This window comes from Poromitra crassiceps (assembly GCF_964638095.1).
Source record: "Poromitra crassiceps genome assembly, chromosome: 16".
NCBI lineage: Eukaryota > Metazoa > Chordata > Actinopteri > Beryciformes > Melamphaidae > Poromitra > Poromitra crassiceps.
In genome coordinates this window covers 39,784,645-39,812,144 of record NC_139645.1, presented here as the reverse complement: position 1 = coordinate 39,812,144, position 27,500 = coordinate 39,784,645, and the positions used below count along the sequence as shown (strand labels likewise).

Here is a 27,500-nt window from a genome sequence, read left to right as displayed (position 1 = left end):
GACCTCAGATGTCTGCCTCCTCGCTATCTGCCTCTACTATCCTGGTCACCACTCATCTGAGAGGAGATCATCACAAGGAGAAAATCCGTTTGAAACACAGCACAGAATATAAGGACAGCTGTCTCATGCAAGTCTGTTGGTCTTTGTGGAAGCAGAGGAGCTGTCCGGAGTGCTGAAAAGCAGGACATGTGGTTGGAGTTGGAGAGAAATGCATATGAGGAAGGAAGACAGAGAATATTAGGAGCGGTAGCCGAACACTTCCTGGACACTTGTTGCAGCGACACCTGTTAGGTGGTGGACACTTTCATCCCAAGTGCCAGCTCCTTCTCTAAGTATCAAAGCATGAGTTATGAGCACGAGTGATGTGAGTGGACGAGATTTAGCCTAGGCCACGCCCCCGCCCGGCCTGGTTATCGCCGGCGGAGGCATAAAAAAACAGGATTATGGCTGACCCGCTCCAATTTGCATACCGACCCAACAGGAGCACGGCGGATGCAATAGCACACGTACTCCACACTGCCCTCTCACACCTGGAGGGGAAGGACACGTATGTGAGAATGCTGTTCGTGGACTACAGCTCAGCATTCAACACCATAGTACCCTCCAGGCTGGTACACAAGCTCAAGGTCCTGGGACTAAACACAACAATGTGTGACTGGATCCTGGACTTTCTGACAGACCGCCGCCAGGTGGTGAGAGTGGGCAACCTCACCTCCTCCCCACTGACCATCAGCATAGGAGCGCCCCAGGGATGCGTCTCCAGCCCCTTCTGGTACGACCTCTACACCCACGACTGCGTGGCGACTCAAATCTCTAACACCATCGTGAAGTTTGCAGACGACACAGCAGTCGTGGGGCTGATCTCGGGGAGCGACGAGACGGCCTACAGAGAGGAGGTGGGGGCCCTAGAACAGTGGTGCCAGGACAACCACCTTTCTCTGAACGTCTCCAAGACCAAGGAGATCATTGTAGACTACAGGAGGGGGGGGGGGCGCACACCCCCCATTCACCATCAACGGCACAGTGGTGGAAAGGGTGGACAGCTTCAAGTACCTGGGAGTCAACATCCACCAGGACCTGACTTGGGCCGGCCACACCGCCACTGTTGTCAAAAAGGCCCAACAGCGACTACACAGACTCAGGCGCCTGAAGAAATTTGGGCTAAGGCCAGAAATCCTTAGGGACTTCTACAGAGGCACCATTGAAAGCCTGCTGACTGGCTGCTTCACCACCTGGTAGGGGAACTGTACCACCATGGACCGCAGGGCGCTACGAAGAGTGAGACGCGCGGCCCAGCGCGTAACAGGATGTGAGTTGCCACAACTGCATGAACTGTATAAACAGCGGTGCCTCAGGAGGTCCCTGAAGATCATCAAAGACACAAACCATCCCCACAACAGCCTGTTCTCCCTGTTACCCTCAGGGAGAAGATACAGAGTCCCAAAAGCACGCACAAATCGCTTGAGGGACAGTTTCTTCCCGCAGGCCACGAGACTCCTTAACATACACAAATAGTGTAGTAGCTGTACTGTACCGTACTGTAGCTGCTACCATTATGTATGTCTAATGTTTAATTGTATGTTTAATAAGGTATATGCTATTTGCACCTGTAAGTCAAATACGCCGAATTCAAAATGTTTAAGTACGTCCAAGTATGCACATGACATGTGCACCTATGTGCAGTGAATATGCCACTGTCTCTGACTTGTCTTATCACTCTTTTTGCACTCATATGCCCTGTTATATTTGTACTATGTTGTAAACGGAGTTCACAGCACAAGAATTTCACACGTGATACTCTTGATTGTTTTGCCTATTTCCACATTCATTAAACGTTTCCACTTTTATTCGCTCATTTTTTGTGCGCCGTTCTGAGCATGCGCAGGTGAGCGATTGTGCGCCACATCGAGCGGAGTGCCCCCCCCCCCCCCCCCCCCCCCGGAGCTGTTATATAGGTGTGAGATACTAATACAAATTATTTTGCTGTCGTAAAAAATACATACAATTAGAGATGTAACGATAACCAGTTTGAATGATAACCGTGATAAAATTCCTTACCATAACCGTACCGTTTCAAATTTTCATTATCATTAAAACCGTGGTACCGTGATTACAGTGCTTTGAGAAACATGGTAAATACTGTCCATCATCAACCGAAGTTGGCAACAGTCTCCCAGATGCAAACGTGCAGCCAGGGAGAAATGATGTCAGTGTCAGTATCAATCCTCCAGTATCAATCCTATGTCAGTATCAATCCTTTTTGAACATTTTCAGCAATTTCTTTACGAATACCGTGATAATACGATAACTTGGTGATCATTTTGGTCACGATAATCGTGATGTGAAATTTTCATACAATATAGAAATAGAAATAGTAGGCTCTCTGCACATCCCTAATAGGCTACACACACACATGCAAACACACACACACACACACACACACACACACCGTGCTGTGTTGGTAATCCTCCTGTAATCCCTGTCTTTCACCCTCTCATCAGAATACATGCCCTGCTAGGAGAGAATACAGGTCGACAGTGTCCTGGTGTTTTCCTCATTTAAGCTGTCGGCCCATCTGTGTTTGAGCACAGCCCTCTGAGTGCAACCCTGTTTGTCTTCCTCCACAGGCAGAGAGAGCAGAGCAGAGTCACTGTGTCCGTCAGTCTGTGCAGAGGGAACAGAGCAGAGTCACTGTGTCAGTCTGTGTAGAGGGAATAGAGCAGAGTCACTGTGTCAGTCTGTGTAGAGGGAACAGAGCAGTCTGGAGTCACTGTGTCAGTCTGTGTAGAGAGAACAGAGCAGAGTCACTGTGTCAGTCTGTGTAGAGAGAACAGAGCAGAGTCACTGTGTCAGTCTGTGTAGAGAGAACAGAGCAGAGTCACTGTGTCAGTCTGTGTAGAGAGAACAGAGCAGAGTCACTGTGTCAGTCTGTGTAGAGAGAACAGAGCAGTCTGGAGTCACTGTGTCAGTCTGTGTAGAGGGAACAGAGCAGAGTCACTGTGTCAGTCTGTGTAGAGGGAACAGAGCAGAGTCACTGTGTCAGTCTGTGTAGAGAGAACAGAGCAGAGTCACTGTGTCAGTCTGTGTAGAGGGAACAGAGCAGAGTCACTGTGTCAGTCTGTGTAGAGGGAACAGAGCAGTCTAGAGTCACTGTGTCAGTCTGTGTAGAGAGAACAGAGCAGTCTGGAGTCACTGTGTCAGTCTGTGTAGAGAGAACAGAGCAGAGTCACTGTGTCAGTCTGTGTAGAGAGAACAGAGCAGAGTCACTGTGTCAGTCTGTGTAGAGAGAACAGAGCAGAGTCACTGTGTCAGTCTGTGTAGAGGGAACAGAGCAGAGTCACTGTGTCAGTCTGTGTAGAGAGAACAGAGCAGAGTCACTGTGTCAGTCTGTGTAGAGAGAACAGAGCAGAGTCACTGTGTCAGTCTGTGTAGAGAGAACAGAGCAGAGTCACTGTGTCAGTCTGTGTAGAGAGAACAGAGCAGAGTCACTGTGTCAGTCTGTGTAGAGAGAACAGAGCAGTCTGGAGTCACTGTGTCAGTCTGTGTAGAGAGAACAGAGCAGAGTCACTGTGTCAGTCTGTGCAGAGAGAACAGAGCAGAGTCACTGTGTCAGTCTGTGTAGAGAGAACAGAGCAGAGTCACTGTGTCAGTCTGTGTAGAGAGAACAGAGCAGAGTCACTGTGTCAGTCTGTGTAGAGAGAACAGAGCAGTCTAGAGTCACTGTGTCAGTCTGTGTAGAGGGAACAGAGCAGTCTAGAGTCACTGTGTCAGTCTGTGTAGAGGGAACAGAGCAGAGTCACTGTGTCAGTCTGTGTAGAGGGAACAGAGCAGAGTCACTGTGTCAGTCTGTGTAGAGAGAACAGAGCAGAGTCACTGTGTCAGTCTGTGTAGAGAGAACAGAGCAGAGTCACTGTGTCAGTCTGTGTAGAGAGAACAGAGCAGAGTCACTGTGTCAGTCTGTGTAGAGAGAACAGAGCAGAGTCACTGTGTCAGTCTGTGTAGAGAGAACAGAGCAGAGTCACTGTGTCAGTCTGTGTAGAGAGAACAGAGCAGAGTCACTGTGTCAGTCTGTGTGGAGAGAACAGAGCAGAGTCACTGTGTCAGTCTGTGTAGAGGGAACAGAGCAGAGTCACTGTGTCAGTCTGTGTAGAGAGAACAGAGCAGAGTCACTGTGTCAGTCTGTGTAGAGAGAACAGAGCAGAGTCACTGTGTCAGTCTGTGTAGAGGGAACAGAGCAGAGTCACTGTGTCAGTCTGTGTAGAGAGAACAGAGCAGAGTCACTGTGTCAGTCTGTGTAGAGAGAACAGAGCAGAGTCACTGTGTCAGTCTGTGTAGAGAGAACAGAGCAGAGTCACTGTGTCAGTCTGTGTAGAGAGAACAGAGCAGAGTCACTGTGTCAGTCTGTGTAGAGGGAACAGAGCAGAGTCACTGTGTCAGTCTGTGTAGAGGGAACAGAGCAGAGTCACTGTGTCAGTCTGTGTAGAGAGAACAGAGCAGAGTCACCGTGTCAGTCTGTGTAGAGAGAACAGAGCAGAGTCACTGTGTCAGTCTGTGTAGAGGGAACAGAGCAGAGTCACTGTGTCAGTCTGTGTAGAGGGAACAGAGCAGAGTCACTGTGTCAGTCTGTGTAGAGAGAACAGAGCAGAGTCACTGTGTCAGTCTGTGTAGAGAGAACAGAGCAGAGTCACTGTGTCAGTCTGTGTAGAGAGAACAGAGCAGAGTCACTGTGTCAGTCTGTGTGGAGAGAACAGAGCAGAGTCACTGTGTCAGTCTGTGTAGAGAGAACAGAGCAGTCTGGAGTCACTGTGTCAGTCTGTGCCTGTTGAGGATGCAGCTCCCTCGACGGTGACCGCTCACCTACATGCCATGCCAGCTCAGTGGCCTTGTGGTCTGAGTGTCCGCCCTGAGACTGGGAGGTCGTGAGTTCGATCCCCGGCCGAGTCACACCAAAGACTATAAAAATGGGACCCATTTGCCTCCCTGCTTGGCACTCTGCATCAAAGGGTTGGAATTGGGGGGTTAGATCACCATATGATTCCCGAGCGCGGCGCTGCTGCTGCTCACTGCTCCCCCAGGGCATGGGTCAAATGCGGAGAACAAATTTCGCACACTCAGGTGTGTGACAATCAGTGGGACTTGACTTGACTTGACTTATGGCCTGGCTCCTCAAGTTGCTTTTTAATGCGCCGCCATTGCGTCACTACAGGCACACGGGCAAGAGTGGGCAAACAGTATGTGCACACACTCTCACATACATATTCACAAACAGTGATCGGCCCTCAAATGTGGTGTATACATTTGCTAGAGCAAGGATGTAATGCACGCACGCACGCATGCCCGCATGCACGCACAAACACACACACACACACACAATACTTGAGTTTAAGGACAGACCAGCCGAATTATAATGATTTGCCCAAAGACAAAATTAAGGCACTGCACAATAACTCTGGTACAATATAATTTGTGTTGTATATTGAGAATTAGTGTAGGTAATTTTTCTGCTCACGAGACTCACTGTGGTCTCCTACTATTTTTTCAAATGATTTAATGGTCAGTTGCATGTGTTAATTGTTGCTATTGTTAGCGGTTGCGTTGCTATAATTGAAGTTCATTGATTTCAGACCATCAGTAACCACTGCATCATTCTGTTGCAGATGCATTGCTCTGTGATGCAGGTGCTGCATAAAGTGGCTGTATGCAGTGTTTGCATACGTATGCACGTCTCTTTCTAATTGTGGATTTACGCTGATGAAAACCTCCTCAGTGAATAAAAGCTGCAATGAAAAAGATTATGTAGTAATTCTACAGTTAACCATATCACTACCCTGGCTTTCATAACTTTTCTGAACAAAATTATTCAGTTATGCTGTCAGGGATGCCAAATGAGATATTTGACAAATTGATGTCTGCACTTACAGAGCAAAATAAATAATAGCTGAAGGAAGTATAAGCGAGAGGGAAAAGTCTCAGATATTCAGTCCCTGTGCACTTGTGGGGAGAATTAGGAGTCCTGCCATGGGCCACGGGTTTGATCTTGTCAAGACCAAATCCCTTTGCAAGAAATGGAGCATTTACTGATCTGATGATGACCCCGAATCCTTCCACAGAGAAGAGCTATTGTTGTCCTCCTAAGACACAGAGAAGAGCTATTGTTGTCCTCGTAAGACACAGAGAAGAGCTATTGTGGTCCTCCTAAGACACGGAGGAGAGCTATTGTTGTCCTCCTAAGACACAGAGAAGAGCTATTGTTGTCCTCCTAAGACACGGAGAAGAGCTATTGTTGTCCTCCTAAGACACGGAGGAGAGCTATTGTTGTCCTCCTAAGACACAGAGAAGAGCTATTGTGGTCCTCCTAAGACACAGAGAAGAGCTATTGTGGTCCTCCTAAGACACAGAGAAGAGCTATTGTGGTCCTCCTAAGACACGGAGGAGAGCTATTGTGGTCCTCCTAAGACACAGAGGAGAGCTATTGTGGTCCTCCTAAGACACAGAGAAGAGCTATTGTTGTCCTCCTAAGACACAGAGAAGAGCTATTGTTGTCCTCCTAAGACACAGAGGAGAGCTATTGTTGTCCTCCTAAGACACAGAGAAGAGCTATTGTTGTCCTCCTAAGACACAGAGGAGAGCTATTGTTGTCCTCCTAAGACACAGAGGAGAGCTATTGTTGTCCTCCTAAGACACAGAGGAGAGCTATTGTTGTCCTCCTAAGACACGGAGGAGAGCTATTGTTGTCCTCCTAAGACACGGAGGAGAGCTATTGTGGTCCTCCTAAGACACGGAGGAGAGCTATTGTCCTCCTAAGACACAGAGAAGAGCTATTGTGGTCCTCCTAAGACACAGAGAAGAGCTATTGTGGTCCTCCTAAGACACGGAGGAGAGCTATTGTGGTCCTCCTAAGACACCGAGGAGAGCTATTGTTGTCCTCCTAAGACACAGAGAAGAGCTATTGTGGTCCTCCTAAGACACAGAGAAGAGCTATTGTGGTCCTCCTAAGACACGGAGAAGAGCTATTGTGGTCCTATTGTGGAGAGCATGGTGCGTCTGTGTGTGTGATGGCAGGGTGAAGATGACAGGTGTAACCCACATTCTCCCATCTCTTCTAACGTCTGCACGTCTCCCGTGTTAGACGTGTCACAGCAGCACGGCGATCTGCTTCAAGCACGAAGATTTGCACCTCCTTCAGAACGTCTCCGAAGATTTATTTTCTCTCACATCCATAAAGAGAAAAACGGCATTATTATCGAAGACGTCGATTTATCCTCGGCTTTGTGTCGCATTACAATTTGATTCTCCCAGCATGAAAGGTCATTAGTCAAGTGAACAAATAGGAGATAGATATTAATGCCTATTGCTGTTACAGTACGTCGTGATGAGTCCTACTGTAGCACACAGCCCAGGGTCTCATTTGCTAATCAGTGCTGCGCCTCGGAGGAGGAGCTGACGGCGATGGGAAGAGACAGGCCGCGGGGGGGCGGCACTCTGCTGCTGACGCTGTGATGGGCTGATAACACCCCCTGTGACAGGAAATTATCTTGTCGATGTACAGCCCCCCCCCCCCCCCCTCCATCACACTGCCACCACGAAGATCTCAGTCCTCCTGCTCCTACGCTACTTAAATCAAATCATAGTCAGCATCAAGGAGCTGGGTAACCACGCCTCCATCATGGAGCAGTTGCACTGGCCTCTCTCACGGCACTTGAGAAGCTAGAAGATCCGGGCTGCATGGGGCTCTTCTGAGAGCCAAGAGCAGCCAAAAAACAGTGAGATTTCACAATGAAATAAAAAATATTTGTAAAAGAACTTGAAGAACCCCCGAGACAAACTCAAGAGAGTTTTTATTGATCTAAGGAAGCGATTCTTCAAGGAGCCTTGTCGAATTCCCCTAGGTTGAAATCTGAAGAATAGGTTTACAGCTTTTACAGCGTTTACAGTTTGAAGAGCTGGATCCACTGAACTCTACACTTGGATCCAGATCTAACATTGCATTTGGCATAGCTTTTATCCAAAGCACATTACAGCACCGTGAGGTTTTTTAAGTGTAGTTGGAGCCTCCGATCTTGGCATGCTCTGCCCACTAAGCTAGACAGAACCACATCTACAGCTCGTCCTTGTTCGTCCATCATAGTCGATGATGACAATTGCACTTTTGTTGGGGTTTTTGCGAGTGTCCCCATTTGTCCTTTACCTTCTTTTCTCTCGGTCTCTCCTCTTTTATCAAGCGGTTAAATTTTTCCTCCAATTCCCAGCGCTCTCGCGTGACTCTCTCGCTCTCGGAGCGGATGCAAATTTTTTAACAAATAAAAGATGAATAATTCATTTCCCTAAAGAGATGTCGGCCACTTAATTATACTTTCTAAACATTTATTTTTCTCCACTCTTCTACCGCTTCTCTTTCTCTCCAAGTTGCATTCCATGGGCAGAAAGTTTGGGTTACATACCAGGCTAATTGAAGCCTTAAATTATTTGCACCCCCAGTACAGTACATAACCATTCACATTGTGCAAATAGGTGACGTAGAAATTAACAAAGCACACTATAGGGCATTTTCTGCCTTTTTGGTGCCGATTGGTCTGTATATGTTGGGGATGACTTCAGTCTTGTGTGAAATTTCAACTGGGAATAAATTCACTCCTTTGTCACAGGAGCGGTTGGTCTGAATACCACTGAATTGAAGCTGTCAGCGCCGCTCTGGCATCAGTCTGCATATTCTAGTCCAGTGTTCTCAAATGGGGGTCCGGGGACCCCCAGGGGGTCCACAGCCAAAAGAGGGGTCATTTATTTTCGCTATAATTCCATTCATAAGTAACACAATGACTATTTTGGTTATTGGTTTTATACACTTTCTGTAATAAAACATCTACAGTAAAAGCATCAATCTTATTATCATATGGGGGACCGTGGGACAAAGTCCTATCAAATGGGGGTCCGTGGACTAATCTTTGTCAGTTTTTAGGGGTCCCTCATGTGAACAAAATTCGATTTTTGATTTGATTTTTCTGGGATGAAGAAAGGAATGCCTACAGTATATCCTCACCAATGTCCATGTCTTCTCAAATTCATACAAGGCTTTTGAACAGGTTGTGAGAACCCAAGGGGTCACAGAAGCTAATCAACACATACTGTAGATGACTGGGTAGAAACAGTCATTTCAAATGAGAAAAAGAAAAACGCCAAGCCTGCCTGTTTTCTCTGGTGTTATTCTCTCCCCCTCTGTCTTAGAGAAAAAGGGACCGCTCTATCACGAGCAAACCTAGTCACCCCTCTGATGCCTATTTCATGCTGACATTTTGAATGACGTTAGGTTTGGGGTTAGGGTTGGGGTTAGGTTTGGGGTTAGGGTTGGGGTTAGGGGGATGGGGGATTGAAGTGGGGGAAGAAAAGTTCTCTGGAACCTGTTCACCCCTGAATAATCAGCTTTGGGCTTCTCATTAAGGAGCCATGCATGTTTAATTGCCAAGTGTTAATTGAACATTCGGTGGGGAGGGGCTGCAGCACCCCCGCTGTCATTTCCCTCTAAAGCCACTGGGGGGCCGGCATGTCACAACACGCTACTTAATATCAGTCGCTCCTGGGCATCCCGGCTTTCATTACCAACTACCTGCTGGAACAGTCAGGAGGAGAGAGCAAGTGAAGGGAAAACACACATGGTAAAACTTGTGTCTGTGCGGCCATATTGCCATGCCGATCATGTCCCCCCCGCCCCCTGGTGTCCGTGTCCTATATGTGCAGTGGCGTGGATGTGTTGTTCCTGAACAACGGTTTCTCAAATTGGAGGGCTTATGGTATGGAGCTCGGTTAAGAGCCATGCTTTGGCTCTGGGCTGCAAAAATGCAATGTGGATATGCGAAGAGGGTGGTGAATGCCATCTTTTTTTGCATTTATTTATACATTATTTATTTATACATTTATTTATTGAGAGCGAGCTCTCATTTGCAAGAGTGCGCTGTTACAGTGAAACATACAATATATACAAAGTTACAGATTTACAGACAAACAATAAGAAGAGGTGATAAGATAAGAGGTGACTAAGTAAAACACGAGCACACCTCGTGCAGGGTATTCTCTAGGAGCACTCTAAATGAATCCAGAGAAATCAATTGATCCGGTTTAAGAGTGTCCTGGAGTCTGTTCCATTTGTCTGCAGCATAGAAGGAAAACGTCTTTCCCTGATCAGTGTTTGATAACTTGCAGTGTTATGACTGAGGAGTGAGGACACATATAGAGGAAGCTTTCCCATCACTGCTTATCGTTTTGGTCATTTAGCTTAAAGGAGGACTTACCCCCTAGATATGTATTAGAACAGTGATTTGAAAATACCTATGGGAAAAACCAAGAAATGACATATACTCTTGTCTATACTAGACTCTTTGGCTGTGTTAAGTCAAGATTTTTTTTCGGAAATCGACGCCATTACAGTTTGCCTACTGCCTCAAAAATAATTTATTTGAGAGGGGCGATATCTTTATAAATATCAACAATTAGCCAACGCTGGTGGCCTGTATGGAAACAGAAAATCCTGAAATGGTTGATAGTTATATCAATTTGGCCATTCAGTGGCGAACTAGAAATTTAATTATTTTTGTCCCATTTTGTCCCATGTGTGTGTGCGTGGCTTGCATGTGGCTTGTCTAAACTTACGTTAAGAGCCTCGCTGCTCGCAGCACACAGCACACAGTGAGGACAAACATCTCGCTCTGGGGTAACACAATGCGAGATTTCTCCACGTAATTCCCTCGTCTAACTAGAGATAAACCGCGCAATGAAATCCGTTTTTAATTTGCGTTTTGGGGGGGCGCAGGAGGCAGCGCAGAGCTCTTCTCCTCCTCACACTGTTCCCATGCGAATCCCCCCGAGCAGCACACACACAGACAGAGCCAGTCGCTCTGCTCTGCTGACTTGATTTCCATAAAAGTTGGCGTTGCTTGTACACAGTGATGATATTATATTAGCCGATATGTTTAGAGAAGCTTTGTCACGTTGTCACGTCGTAGTATAGCGTTATATTTTACATGTGCGCTAAACTGCGACCATATTTGTTTGCGGAAATATCAGACTGCTCTCTCTGCTGCTCAGAGCACAGAGAGCCCAGCTGCTGCTGGCCTGCTGCGCGCGCCCGCGGAGCTTGGGGCTCGTCCATGTAACAGTACGACTCTCGCCTGCCTGGGCTGGAGACAGTCCTTGCAACTCGGACTGATAATATAAACATCATCATTCGAGCTTATCCAGGTAAGATATCAATAAAGTAATGACACATTCAGCGGGAAACTAACTATAATTAAGACATGTGCCAACTTTGACGACGTTTGGTTCAGTATTTTAAGAGCAAACTTCAATAAGAATAGGCTTGGAGTTCTGAGGAGCTGAAAGGGTACAGGGGGGGTAAGGGAGTAATTATCTTGAAATCCCATAGTCTTTGGGAACACCGTGACGTAACGACGTGTCAAATATCCCATTCATTTGAGAAAAAAAAAAAAAGCAGTCTTTGACCCTAAGAGGGCGCTTATGCCAGATATGCTGCTGAAAAATGATACAAATGGTCAAATGGCAACAGTTTGGTGTCAAATGTGGAAATTCTGACCAGAATTCTTCACACATCACCCCCAAAGTCATATATATTGGTTAAAAGCTGAAAAAAAGTGTTTTGGAGGTAAGTTCTCCTTTAAAGATCAGTGACTCATCAGAGATCTGATCAGATCTCTGATCAGAGATCTGATCAGATCGCTGATCAGAGATCAGTGACTGTCATAAAACGTGTGGTCGAGCAAATTGACATGGATGATGCCACATCGACATTCTTGGGCATTTGGGAAGGCAGTTGGGCTCTCCTCACTTTAACTCTGAGTAAGTCAGAGCTCTCATTTTAACAAACAGAATTATAGATATCCCCCCAATTATCCCAGCTTGAATAGCAACAGAAATTCTCTAATAGAGAGAGCTTCCACCTGGCCACTCAGACAAAATGGATCACAAGTCACCACTATGTCCCACTGCAGAGGCTTACAGGGAGCTGGGCTGGCTGCAGGCATATGTACAGTCACATGTGCAGCCAGCCTGCACCCCCAATCTGAAGAGATGTGATGCAGTCACATGTGCAGCCAGCCTGCGCCCCCAATCTGGAGAGATGTGATTGTCTTTGTGTGATGATCAGTGGCGTGCCGTCCATTAGGCGAACTAGGCAAATGCTAAGGGCGCTTGAGCCGTTAGGGGCGCCAGAGAGGGTAATTTTTTTTTTTTTTTTTTTTTTTTTTTAGAAATACTTTTTCATGATAATAGGCCTACTATTATTTTACAATAGTAGACAAAAAAATAAGCACAACATCTTAAGTCTTTAAATAATAGTGAAATCATTTTTTTAATTCTGGCTTTCTGGCTGCCTGGGCTGCAGCACTTTCACCATGGTCCCTAATCCATACCACCCCACCCCCTGCGCGGCCGCGCCCCCTTTTACCTGCTCGGAGCTTTTTCCCAGAGTGGGGGGGGAGCAAGGGAGCTAGAAGGTGGGTGCTGAGGGTGCTGCAGCACCCCCTGGTGGCAAGAAATGGGATTTTCGAAATTGTTGGATTTGGCTGTCTTGTGTTTATACCACCAACAAAATGCATTAAAAAACAGTTTGTGCTTCCCAGCTCTGATCTTATTTAATATGCTCTCTCTTCAAAAGTGTTTGATTTTCATCATAATCTGGTTTTCCATAATAATAATAATAAGTTCAGTGTTTATGCCTGTGTTGCTGTCTGTTGTAGTGTAAAACGACTAAAGGGAGAGCAGGTGCTTATATGAAAGTGAGTGAGAAAAGGAGAAGATACTGAATAATGACATCACAACAGTATAATCCTAATGTTAATTTAAAATTAAATATTCTTCTAAATATGGATTAAAGTCCAAAAAACATAAAATTTTCTTCGGCGCTGCCCTTGCAGGCAGCACAGAGAGTCCCTTCCTTACAGCACCCCTTCCTAAAAGTACTTCCAGCGCCACTGGGGAAGGGCGATTCTGAGCCTGCACTGCAGTGGTGGAATTCGCTGCGATATAATTTTTATTCTATTTTCTTTGGGGGAGGGGGGGCACCAGCACAAATCTTGCCTAGGGCACCAACTTGGTCAGGCACGCCACTGGTGATGATGGGCCTCAACACGCCTGAGACGATGAGGAGGAAGTCTTGGGGGAAATTGGCAGATGCTCACATGTCTCATTCTGCAGCAGAGCCGTCTGCACTGCAATACAGAGGCAAAGTGAACGTCACTTCCTGCTTCAGCACTGTACCACAGACTTTCTTCCGCAGTTCATTTTCCCATAGACATTTCGTAAAATGCGTAGAAAAATAGTTTTACTTGGTCAAACCAAACGGTTCAGCTATATTTAGAATCGTGAGAGACCATAGAACATTTAACTCGGACCAAAACAAAAAACAGCAACATCGAAAAAAAAATTTCTTTAAACCCGCATTTTTTTTATGTTTTGGTCTGAGTTAAATGTTATGTGATCTCTCCTGTTTCTAAATATATCTGAACCGTAAAACAAGTAAAACTATTTTCATAAGCATTTTACGAAATGTCTATGGGAAAATAAATGGCGCATGAAAATCTCTGGTACAGTGCTGAAGCAGGAAGTGACGTTCCACTTTGGCTCTCTAAACAGCGGGTTCAGTGCAGGGAGCTGTGACCCCAGCAGATGAGTGAAGTATTTGACTCTACACTGAGCAGCACTGCTATATCATTTAAAGCACTCGTATCAAAAACTATTGAGCTAAAAGAAAAAAGAGCTGATTTTGGGGAAGCGGGGGGTATTAAGACACTTTTCAAATGGAAATTATTAAGACTTTGTGCATGTCCCAGTAATAGATTACATGCAGATGCCTGCTGATAGTTTCCGCATTCAGTGGTTTTTCCCTACAAAAACATATCCACACAGGCAGAGGTACGCTACACTGTGGGAAGGTAGGAAGGTGGGAACAGGCAGAGTCCCAACCAAGAACAAGAAAAGATACCTCAATAGATATAAAAACTCTTTCATCCCACTATCAGTCAATCTCCTAAACTCAGGTCATAAGTGATTGTACTTGTAAGTGATTCATGTCTGCACTTTAATTATATGTTTGCACATGTCGGCACTAGTGTGCTATGCACTACTTGTTTTTTGTTATTTTGTTATGGCACTGTTGTACTGTAGGCTATGTGGCAGTCTGTATGTCCAAGACAAATTTCCCTCGGGACAAATAAAAATAATCTTGAATCTTGAATAAACATAGTCCACACAGGTGGGGATACACTGTGTTGTTCAAAAGTGAAAAAATAAATCCACACAGGTAAAAAATATGCTGTGTTGTGGGGAAATAAACAGATAAGCTTAATCCACACAGGTGGGAGGGCTCGCAAGGAGGCAGCGGTGCTGCTGTTCTGCCGACAGGAAGCAGCAGGGACTTCATGTTGAGCCTCTTGCCAGATTTGGGGAGATAGCAGATCTGGATCATATGTACTGTAGTGTATGTGTGGGTTGTGGAGTGTCTGTGTTGTGATTCTGCAAGTTAGATCACACGACCACAAGGCTGGCTCTCTGACTCACTTCCTGTTTGTCCCCGTAAAAATAAAAGCCTCGAGACTACACTTCACAAGAGATAGTCTCTTCACTCAGTGAACCATGGTTACAGGATGTAACCTTTCCGTTATCACTCATTAACGAGTTCCCCATCACCTCGACAGCCCAGGCATGATCTGAAGCAGCAGAGTCCCTCTGCAGAGAGGAAGTGTTAGTGAGAGAGGGATGCAGTGTGTGAGCTCTTCAGGGAGACGAGCAACACACACGCCTTAGAGAGACTGACTCTGTAGTAGTACTCTGTAGTTCCATAGTACAGTTAGTATTACATATAGGGATGGGGCCGATCCGATCCAATATCGGTATCGGGTGCCGATATTGGCACTCATTCACGGATCGGAATCGGAATCGGAATCGGGGGGAAAAAAAGAAAAGAAATGCAATTCCAGCGTGGGCCGTAATTTGCCCATGTATAATAGTATCCTTCTTTGCCTTGTATATTTTCTTAATTTTGTCTGCTTTTTGCAAGGTATATTTAAAAAAAAAAAATCTTTAATTGGCTAAATCTTTGCCTATACTGTATATTCAAGAAAAATATTGGTATCGGCATAATATCGGTATCGGCAGATATCCAAATTCAGGTATCGGAATCGGATCGGAAGTGAAAAAATGTGGATCGGTGCATCCCTAATTACATAATGTGCTTTAAGTAGAATGAACAGCTACAGGTGGAAAAACCAATAGAAAACATTGCAAAGCTATTATTATTCTACTTGCATTGGCTCGGTTTAAACGGAGCACAAAACTGACAATGGGTGTACGTTCTTAGGAGTGGAGTGACAATGAAAGCTATCTTTCATCTCAGTGGGTGCCACAGTTCAGATTCTGCTATTTAGCCTGATTGCCGGGCTCTTTGCGTTAACAGGCCGGTTCCTAAGAGCTCGATTAAGTCTGCTTGCTCGCTTCTGACAGCCCAGGCCTTTTTATCACATGGTGCCACATTCTAATATAATTCTCTATTCAGAGCAGATTATATAGCCAGGCTTTCTGATGATCGTTTTCACCGTCTTTGAGAGCAGAGCAAACATCCCCCCCCCCCCTTCCCTCTTCTCCGTTGGCACAGTTCTGAGCTTTCTTCACAGACCGGCTCCCTCCGTCTTCATCCCCCGGAGGAGTTTGACTGACTGGTTTCTCCATCTCAATTGGACTGTCACCTGGACGTCACCTCCATGCTGTCACCTGGACGTCACCTCCATGCTGTCACCTGGACGTCACCTCCATGCTGTCGGCATGCCAACGGGACAGATGGCCTCTCATCCCTGTCTGTGTACCAGAGCTCAGACTCCACCGTTTTACAGACAATGGATGCCAGGGTCTGTGTCACATCAGAACCAGGAGCGTCTGGATAGCGGCTGCATGCAGGTAAACAAGTACCTGGGCACGGTGCTTCACAGACTGCTGTATGCAAATGAGACATCGAGTTGGAGTGTTGTTGTCTTGCAGACAGCATATCTGGAGCATCAACACAGGCATATTATTTGGCTGCCACTTCTAAACCCCAAAACTCTCAAACTGCAAACTACAATTTCAGATTGCCAACAGCTATTAAGAAGCATTTTGCCAACAGCTATTAAGAAGCATTTTGCCAACAGCTATTAAGAAGCATTTTGCCAACAGCTATTAAGAAGCATTTTGCTAACGGGCCAAATTGTCTCATTCTTCATATTTCACGGTGTGTAATCAGCAACATCAGGTATACCTGTGTTGAGACAGCATGGAAAATTAAGTATTAAAACAGAGTCTCCCCAAACACTGCGGTGATGTTTTGAAAGCAGCAAAGGCAGTGCATGCAAAGAGCTGGGTAAAGACATTTACGAGTGTTGATGCAGTAAAAGGTTATTTCAAACTACACTGCAGCTCTCCAAAGCTGAACAAATAATTGCTGACTAAATCAAGACTTTCATGTATCCAAAGTAGTGTTTAGAAAATTGAATGAGGGTTATTATTATAGTGCGCTGACAATTAAAACCAAAACAAAGACAAAAATACAACGAAGCAAAGCAAATCTTCCAGCACACACCACGATCGGACACGTTTCGTACACTGCTTCATCAGATTGGCTATGTGTGTGTATTTAAGGCTAAATTAACCTAATTTCTGACATTTTCCACTCCTCACATTGAACGAGTGTCTATTGACATTAAGCATGTATAGTAGCCTGTCTTCGCCCGCCTCTTCAAAGATAATGCAGAAGTACAACACCATACTGTCACTAATGAGACATTATAGAATCACTCATCTCATCCCCTCGTCCAGCCCCTGATAGGTCAGACGGGTCCGTGTGATGACTTAGCAGGTCGGCCATTGGCCGACTGTCAGCTGGTTTCTCCCCAGGCTGGGTCCCTGGAGATAGCAACAGCTGTCCCCTTCATGACGGCCCACTGCCCATCTGAAAACAGCCACCTGCCTTCCCAAAGCTCCATGGGAAAACATGGATTGTCCACTTCCTGTATGTATGTGTGTATGTGTATGTGTATGTGTGTGTGTGTGTGTGTGTGCGTGCGTGCGTGCGCGCGCGGATTATGGTATTAGCCAAACACGGAAAAGCAGAGCGAAATCTCCAGGAGGCAGATCCCTCTGTCACACAATAGTGACGCGAGGGCTAATGACAAGAGCTCTGTATCTTTGAAGGGGATCTACCCCAGGAGGAGTGGCTGCTGTAGAACTAACCCAGGAGGAGTGGCTGCTGTAGAACTAACCCAGGGGGAGTGGCTGCTGTAGAACTAACCCAGGAGGAGTGGCTGCTGTAGAACTAACCCAGGGGGAGTGACTGCTGTAGATCTAACCCAGGAGGAGTGGCTGCTGTAGATCTAACCCAGGAGGAGTGGCTGCTGTAGAACTAACCCAGGGGGAGTGGCTGCTGTAGATCTAACCCAGGAGGAGTGGCTGCTGTAGATCTAACCCAGGAGGAGTGGCTGCTGTAGATCTAACCCAGGAGGAGTGGCTGCTGTAGAACTAACCCAGGAGGAGTGGCTGCTGTATAACTAACCCAGGAGGAGTGGCTGCTGTAGAACTAACCCAGGAGGAGTGACTGCTGTAGATCTAACCCAGGAGGAGTGGCTGCTGTAGATCTAACCCAGGAGGAGTGGCTGCTGTAGATCTAACCCAGGAGGAGTGGCTGCTGTAGAACTAACCCAGGAGGAGTGGCTGCTGTAGAACTAACCCAGGAGGAGTGGCTGCTGTAGAACTAACCCAGGAGGAGTGGCTGCTGTAGATCTAACCCAGGAGGAGTGGCTGCTGTAGAACTAACCCAGGAGGAGTGGCTGCTGTATAACTAACCCAGGAGGAGTGGCTGCTGTAGAACTAACCCAGGAGGAGTGGCTGCTGTAGAACTAACCCAGGAGGAGTGGCTGCATTAGAACTAACCCAGGAGGAGTGGCTGCTGTAGAACTAACCCAGGAGGAGTGGCTGCTGTAGAACTAACCCAGGAGGAGTGGCTGCTGTAGAACTAACCCAGGAGGAGTGGCTGCTGTAGATCTAACCCAGGAGGAGTGGCTGCTGTAGAACTAACCCAGGAGGAGTGGCTGCTGTATAACTAACCCAGGAGGAGTGGCTGCTGTAGAACTAACCCAGGAGGAGTGGCTGCTGTAGAACTAACCCAGGAGGAGTGGCTGCATTAGAACTAACCCAGGAGGAGTGGCTGCTGTAGAACTAACCCAGGAGGAGTGGCTGCTGTAGAACTAACCCAGGAGGAGTGGCTGCTGTAGAACTAACCCAGGAGGAGTGGCTGCTGTAGATCTAACCCAGGAGGAGTGGCTGCTGTGGTGGAAATGACTCTCACAGCCAGATGAGGAAGGCAGGGGACAACACACGCAGAGAGCGTCTGATCACTCAGGCTTGCAGAGAGATCAAAGAGACAATCTGCACTCTTAAAAATGTATTACAATCTGCAGTAATAACCTTTCCTCAGGCAGTTGGAACAGGGGGGGGCTTTCTGGCTGGCTGGGGGATTCTTAAGGCATCTTAAGGGGACATTCAAACCAAAAGCGTTTTTGGAGCTGCCAGCATCTTTCTGCAATTCATTCTCTATGTAAGGACGCGCTAGACGTGCTCCTCTTTTAATGAACGCACCTGGCGTTTCAGCGCTGGTGGCGTCTGTTGTTTTTGGAGGAGCGCTGTGGGCGTTTTTAAGATGAAAAAAGTTGAACATTAGAGGAAAAGCGCGCTGCTCGTCTTTTTCACTCCTCCTACCTTTTCTCCTCCCGAGGCGTTTTCAACCTCCGCTGCTGCCAGAATTGGCAATAATCTGGCTTTCATGTTGACAGTGAACAACATCAAACAGACAAAACTAGCTGGCTACCGTCCGTGTGGTCGTTGTGTTCTGATCCGTAGTGCACGCGACTGCAGGGGCAAACAAACGGAGCGCCAAAAAAAAAACGCTCTGTGCGCTGTGTTTTGTGCACAATGGAAGCGCTGTCAACATGATTTTCATAGCGTTCTGTCTGGAAAAAAAAACACTTTTGGTGTGAATGTCCCCTAAGAGGGGTGATCCTTGGGATGGCAGCAAATGGCTACGGGTACTGATGCTGAGGCAGGCCAGCTGTTCAGCCAGACGCAGCCCGGAGTCGCTCTGCTCCTCGCTCATTAAACAGCTTTGCAGATCAACAGCTGTACAGCACGTCTCCACTTGCACGGTGTTACTGTTCACACTCTGGCTGTTTGCTTGTCTGCTGTTTGGCCTGACTTTCTTTCTCACTCTCTCGTTTCTCCTTATTCATGGCTCAGGGTCTCCCGAGCATGTGCCTCCCTTCCCTGGAGGTCCTCCTCCGCGGGCCGCGGCTGCCTCGGCTCATTAGCGCCCCACGCTGGGCCCAGCGAGGCCCAGGCTGTGAGGAGCAGGGCTTGGCCTTCACAGGCAGCTGCTGCCAGGGCTTTCTCCTGGAGGCTGCGGCTCCGGTCCCCACAGCAGAAGCAGCCCAGCCCAGCACAGGATGTCAGCATGCAGGAGGTGAGAGGAGGTGGACACCTGCCTCCATCTGCCCTCCTTTTCCAGGGCTTGAGGATAGTGCCATCTTTGCTAGCATGCAACCCCCTTCTTTTAGCTGGACAGCTGTGAACACGTCTCCTGGTTTCAGTAGCTCTGGTTTGCTCTACCTACAATGATGCTACACATTACATAACGAGGTCATGAGGTGTGGTCTCAAGTGTCTCTCAGGCATTCTAGACTCTCAGTACACACCGTTTGGATTACGTTGCCGTGGTTACAGGTTGTTTAGAGACCTTTGACCTTTGTGAACTGTAATCACTTAAACAAACCCTCAGTTCAGGAGAAATGCTGCATTCAGGTGCTCCTCGGATATATCGGATTGACCAGGGGTGACGTGGTCATTACGACAGGACGCCGTTCAAGTGCTCTTGGTCGGAAAGAGCAACAAACATGGACGCTCGTTTTCTCGTGGCTGCTGTTTTCTTATTAAAAGTCATGGGTCATTATGGTAGCTACATAGACCATAATGTGCAACTACTCAAAATAAATGATAGCTACTATGAACAGAATAACAAAAATAACTTGTTACAGTCAATTGGTGCCACAGACTCCCTACTTCCCGCCATTGTTGTAGTCCCGAATCCTCACGCAAGTCACGTCAGAAACTTGTGTAGCATCGAAATCTCCAAAATTCCCACTGGTAAATACGACATTGATCATCATGTGCTCACAACTCGTGAATACGGTAAATCCGATATATGCGAGGAGCACATGGATGCGGCAAAGGCTAAGATAGGATGACTAAACCATGATGGCTGACTTGCTGTGTTTGGTGGTCATTAGGGGTGTCACGATACACTCAGTTCACGATACGATACGTATCACGATACTGGGTTCACGATAACGATACGATACGATACGATTTTAACAATATTTTTTTAAACTTGAATAATGACAATATGTGACTGGAAAAGTAGTATTTTATTTGAAATGCACAAATACAAAACATGCTGTTGTGGGAAATTGTTATTACAATAACAACTAGAAAAAACATGAGATTGGAGATAAGGCTTATCTTGAAATAGAATGAGTTACACCGTCACTTAGATTTACTTTGAACTAAAAGGTTTCTCAGCAGTATAAATTCTCATTATGCATCTTCAGCTTTTCTTCAAACTCAAACAAGACTTTTCTTAGTCTATTTTTTATGCATCTTCAGTTTTTCCTGTCAAGTAAACAGTTTTGCCAGAAACTCAATTGAATGGTTTCTCTCCTGTATAACTTCTCATGTGTCTCTTCAGAGACTTGTTCAACTGAACTACTTTCCACACATTGAACTTCAACAAACAAAGACGTTTCTTTGTCTATTTTTGGAAAAAAAAAAAAAAAAAAAAAAAAATTTTTTCTTTTTTCTTCACGATATGAGATTTCATCTCAACGATACATATCGTGACGTTTTACTATCGCGAAATTTCGTGGGACGATATATTGTGACACCCCTAGTGGTCATACTGTACACATTTCAATGTATGGGTAGTCTATGACATAATGTTGACAGTGGGATGAACATAAGGAACAACACTAATGATACAAGGGGTGCATGTATCCTACCAATCCTCGAGTTAATCCAGATATAAATGGTAAATGGTAAATGGCCTGCATTTATATAGCGCTTTACAGTCAGTAGGTACATTCACCCATTCACACACCGATTACGGCAGGTTTACCACGCAGGGTGCTGGCACACCAACGGGAGCACTTTGGGGTTCAGTGTCTTGCCCAAGGACACTTCGACATGCAGACTGGAGGAGCCGGAAATCGAACCACCGACCTCTTTTATCCAAAGCGATTAGTGGACGACCCGCTCTACCTCCTGAGCTACAGCCGCCCCAGATATACTGCCGTCAGCAGCTAGTCGGCTTGACTCACCTTCTCCTGGTACTGCCGTCGCGAGGAGTCTAGAGACTGGATCAGCGCCGTGGCGTGGCCGACAAACATGGCGTAGCACGTGGCGCCCACGATCATGCTGAGGATGGTCAGCCACACGTCCGGCATGCCCACCGGGGGGTACATGCCGTAGCCGATGCACAGCATGTGGCTCATGGCTTTGAAAAGGGCGTAGGAGTACTGCTGTCCCCACGTGTCATTCTGCAGGAGGGGAGAGATGGGACAGATGAGGACGAGTTAGACTGTAGGAGTACTGCTGTCCCCACGTGTCATTCTGCAGGAGGGGAGAGATGGGACAGATGAGGACGAGTTAGACTGTAGGAGTACTGCTGTCCCCACGTGTCATTCTGCAGGACGGGAGAGATGGGACAGATTACTGCTGTCCCCACGTGTCATTCTGCAGGAGGGGAGAGATGGGACAGATGAGGAGATGAGTTAGACTGTAGGAGTACTGCTGTCCCCACGTGTCATTCTGCAGGACGGGAGAGATGGGACAGATGAGGAGATGAGTTAGACTGTAGGAGTACTGCTGTCCCCACGTGTCATTCTGCAGGAGGGGAGAGATGGGACAGATGAGGACGAGTTAGACTGTAGGAGTACTGCTGTCCCCACGTGTCATTCTGCAGGACGGGAGAGATGGGACAGATTACTGCTGTCCCCACGTGTCATTCTGCAGGAGGGGAGAGATGGGACAGATGAGGAGATGAGTTAGACTGTAGGAGTACTGCTGTCCCCACGTGTCATTCTGCAGGACGGGAGAGATGGCACAGATGAGGAGATGAGTTAGACTGTAGGAGTACTGCTGTCCCCACGTGTCATTCTGCAGGACGGGAGAGATGGGACAAATGAGGAGATGAGTTAGACTCTAACTCAGGGATACTCAACTTGCTTTGCCCGGGGGCCACTTTTACAAATTGGCAGGAGGCCAGGGGCCAGTTAATAAACAAAAATAATATAAATGTAGTGGATAGTAGGTTTTTGGGGTGCCAGCTGGAAGTTAATCTGACCATTTTAAATGTTTAAGACTTTTACACCCTGCCATGAACCCACATAGCATAAATCTGAACCACCAAGCAGAATGTAAACAAGCAATAATCAGAGTGAGAATGCAAACACAATATCCAGTGTATTGGAGGTACAATGACAACAATAAACAACAACAAAAGTTAGAAATTCAGTTTTCACTTCAGTTGAGTTCTCAAATTTTGTCCAGAGTAAACCTTCCAAAACAAACCAATAGAGGATCTCTCTTAAAAATGTAAATTAACCAAACAAGTCAACTGTGTGCACACAGGATACTAGTTAGGTTACAGTAAGTTAAGTTAGTACATAGGTGCCTGGGTGGCAAGCAGGCTGCGATATTTGACAATTTAGCTGGAGCTCAGTCAGACTTTATGACGTCATTGTGAATTAGAAAATGGCCAGGGGGCCACTCTGCACCCTATCAGGGGCCACACCTGGCCCCCGGACCGCAGGTTGAGTATCACTGAGTTAAAGTGACCGGAGGGGGCGACTCTCTCTCTCTCTGCACTCTCTCTCTCTCTCTCTGCACTCTCTCTCTCTCTGCACTCTCTCTCTCTCTCTCTCTCTCTCTCTCTGCACTCTCTCTCTCTCTCTCTGCACTCTCTCTCTCTCTCTCTCTCTCACACAGGCATGAGAGGGGTGTTGGTGGCACGTTAAAGGTCAATGAGCACTCGAACTACACACACACACACACACACACACGCACACACACACACACACACACACACACGCACACACACACACACACACACGCACACACGCACACACACACACACACACACACACACACACGCACACACACACACACACACACGCACACACACGCACACACACACACACACACACACGCACACACACACACACACACACACGCACACACGCACACACACGCACACACACACACACACACACGCACACACACACACACACACACGCACACACACACACACACACACACGCACACACACACACACACACACACGCACACACACACACGCACACACGCACACACGCACACACACACACACACACACACAGACACGCACACACACACACACACACACGCACACACGCACACGCGCGCACAAACACAATCACTTGAGAGAAAACCAGTGGCAGATGTCCTCAGATTGCCTGACTTGGGGCAGAGCGACTGGCACACTTTTCAACGTGTGAACATTTGGAGCGAGCAGACATTTTGGGCAGGAGTCGTGAGGAGTTGGGCGGATGGAGCGTGTGACACTAGAGGCTCGCCAGCCACAAAAGTAGGTCGGCTATTTAGAAAAAATGTGGAGTTTTTCTCGTTTGTAGATAAATTGTCCTTTTTCCGTGAGATCCCATTCGGTAGGATCGTGGCGAATCAATATCAACTCTCTCCTGGGGGTGACATGTCCAAATTGCTTTCAAACTCATTTCCACTAGTGGGGGGGGGGGGGGGAACACGAGAGATAGCAATGTTATTAGCAGCTCCTAAAAAGGCAGCGAGCGACGACCCGGCAAGATAATGGGACAGTACTGTAAAAAGGAAGACACCGGTGTCCTCTTAGGATCCTAATCAGAACCGAACCAACCATGGCCGAGTGCATCAACAACGTCTTTGTCTACCCGAGGAGCCGTCCATCACCGAGACACACCGCTGCCCCCGGGGAGTGGATTAATTCAGAAAGATATTTGTGTCACATTGAGGATCGTTCTTCTAAGTAATGCGATTAATTAGTCTGTGTTTTTACGCAGTGATACAAAATAAAGCCCTTTTTCTCATCCCTCACATGGGATTTGAAACCACATACAGTTTTGTGAGTTCTTCCTCACATCTCAGGGTCTATGTGGCACTAGATCAGGGGTGGGAAACTGGCGGGCCGCGGGCCGCATGCGCCCCCCCGACCTCACCCAGTGTGGCCCCTGGGTCAATTTCTTTTTTTTTCTTACAAGGCGGACGTTTTTGGTTAGGTTAGGTTAGACCACCAAAATCTGTGTTTTCATGTTACTGTACAACCCAGAACATGGCGCTAATGCCGTTAGCATTGTCCATCCACATACTGTTTAGCATTAGCATTTGAGCTAACGCTATTGTAACAAACTGGCGTTCCTAAAGTCTCATCTTGCTGTTAAGAAAACCTTCCCCCTCTGTGATTTGAAAATGACTTCCACAACAGTAGTTTTAGCATGAAATTATGTATTACATTTCAATTAAGATAATCCCCTTAGCTGCTGTCTCTAAAGTCTAAGCAGAGTTTGATGGTATCTGTTTTTATTCAGGAGAAGAGCTTTACAACATGTCAGATAAATGACGCTTGAAGGCAGCGAGCTGTGACGAGCCCCCGCGACACATCCTGATCATAAATCAGCTTTCCCAGGAATTATGCTTTTTTGTAACATGCTATTCACCTTATGTAGCCACGCCCATTTGACCCGGTTGTGTGGCCGTCCCAAAACTTCCGGCTAAAAATAATAATAAAATAAAATAAAAAATGGCTGCGCTGCTCCAATATCATCTAACTCTGAATTAACTAATAATTTAGCCAATTGTATGTAACATACCAAATAAAAGCAAATGGCAATGTCTAAGAATGCAACGCCATGTAACTGGCTCGTTAAGTCTCGCATTCCAGGGAATTACGTTAACGTCTGCGGGTCTTATTGACGTTAGTGGCTCGAGCTGCGCTCGGAGGAGAGAAAACTATCTGAAGCTTTCTTTGTTGGAGTCCAGGTATGTTTTACAAGAAAGTGCTCATCATTGTCGACGATAACGTTATCTGACCTGGCTAACAGTGGATACTCGCTTGCTTGCTGTGTACCGAGCTCAAAGTAGTAGGCTACGTTATTTATTTTACCCCTTCACTGTCCGCTCCAAAAACAACTCTCTTATTTTGCGCCGTGACCGCCGGAAGTGTTAGACAGACCCGGAAGAATTTGGTCCACTGTAAGGTCTGAACATAAGGTGAATAGGTTACCGTGAGCTCACGGATTGCGGCCGACACACGGTCACACCTCAGGTGTCACACCTGAGGTGACCGTGTGACACCTGAGATCGACCGTGTGTCACACAGTCACACCTGAGGTGTGACCGTGTGACACCTGAGGTGTGACACCACAGGTGTGACCATGTGACACCACAGGTGTGACCGTGTGACACCACAGGTGTGACCGTGTGACACCTGAGGTGTCACATGGTGTCACAGGTGTGGTGTCACAGGTGTCACACGGTCACACCTCAGGTGTCACACCTCAGGTGTCACACGGTCCGGTTGTGTCACCAAAAGACAGAAGTCAATGACCGAGGCGATGGCGGTGGCTATGAGTCAGAGCTGGACAGAGACTCAGTAGCTACAGCAGCTGCACTAACAATACAGCCAGATGAAAGCACAGCAGGAGCGCTGGCTGGAAAATGGTCAATATTGGAGCAGTATTGATAAGGGCTGTCTGTCCTCCTGGGAAAATCATTAGGCTGTTTCATGTAAAGCCTCAGTGTGTCTCTGTCACAGTGTGGACAGAGCTAGACCACATGCTGCCACATCAACCAACACAAGGAAAATCAGCAAATTGAATAAATGTGGGCGAATGAGGCAGATAAAAAAAAAGATCCTGGCTTTGAAATGACAGATACGCACGGCCATCTTGACCAGGATGCTGATGGTTTTAGTCATTACAGAAGCTGATGGATGAGATACGACAGCGACTAATTTGATTCAGGCAGGAGGAGGAGGAGGAGGGGGGGGGGGGGGGGTTGCAGGGGAAGCACTTACCACCATCTTGTTTTTGGACACCCAGCAGTCGGCGGGGAAGTCCTGCAGCATGGGAACCAGGAACTGCAGGCAGCCGTCCCAGTGGCACAGCAGCAACATCATGCCGATCAGGTTGACTATCCTCACCATGGCACTGGCCAGGTCATAGGTCATGTGGAAGATCTGAAGGGTAGAAGAAGAAGAAGAAGAAAGAAGCAGGAAGTGGGGTTAAGGTGAGATTAAGGTTAGGGATGGGACTGATCCGATCCAATATCGGTATCGGGTGCCGATACTGACACAATTCAAGAATCGGATCGGAATCTGATTTTTTTTTTTTTTTTTTTTTTGCAATTACAGCGCTGGCCGTAATTTGCCCATGTATAATAGTATCCTTCTTTGCCTTGTATATTTTCTTAATTTTGTCTGCTTTTTGCAAGGTATATTACAAAAAAAATCTTTAATTGGCCAAATCTTTGCTTATACTGTATATTCAAGAAAAATATCGGTATCAAAATAATATATGTATCGGCAGATATCCAAATTCAGGTATCGGAATCGGATCGGAAGTGAAAAAATGTGGATCGGTGCATCGCTAATTAAGGTTGGCCGATATGGTTGAAATCAATACCACGATCATCGTAAAGACTGTTCTCAATATCTCACCGCCCTATGATTGGAGAGGGGGTGGCGTTGCATGGTGCACAATTGCTCAACTGCCAGTTGAGCTGGGTATGTGAGCCCGCGTAGCGGGCGAGGCCGAGCGGGAGCGCAGGCTCTGTTTGTGACCTCGAGGGGAAACCAATGAGGGACAATATTGCGACTCGAAAACTCGACAACGTTTTTCCAGAAGTTCCCCCAACTGTCATGGCAGCTGGACCAGAGTCAGACACACAGAGAACAGCACTGCTGCTGTGGAATGATGAAGGACGGGAGAAATGAGGTGATGATGAGGAGGACGAGGGGAAGGAGGACGATGAAGAGGCACGGCAGGCTAGATTTCTAGTCAATATATATCATAGAATACAGTTCATGTATGCAAAATCATGATAAATAAATAATGACATTGTTCATCTCTTGAACCAAATGGTGATGTTAGCTGTGATGCCAAACAAAACAGAAATATTCAAATAACATTCCTACCATACTTCATGTTATGCCATTTTTAAGTCAAATTTGCTTCTCGTGATCAATTTAGACGAGAGAAATGTGTCAGGATATAAATCATCACGTTATGATTCCACTGAAAGACCATATGGATTATGAGCCAGCCCTAAGCCAGATCCTGC

The 27,500-nt window shown here is 46.8% G+C and overlaps 1 protein-coding gene across 1 annotated transcript in view; it reads right to left on the bottom strand.

Annotated features, from left to right (window-relative positions):
- Positions 1-27,500, bottom strand: part of hcn4 (hyperpolarization activated cyclic nucleotide-gated potassium channel 4) — a gene marked incomplete at both ends in the record, with an annotated part of 116,458 nt that overhangs the window by 32,996 nt on the left and 55,962 nt on the right. Inside the window, 2 exons of the mRNA XM_083653040.1 lie at positions 21,449-21,667; positions 26,236-26,397. Of these exons, the coding sequence (XP_083509166.1) occupies positions 21,449-21,667; positions 26,236-26,397 (381 nt within the window). The remainder of the gene's footprint in view (positions 1-21,448; positions 21,668-26,235; positions 26,398-27,500) is intronic.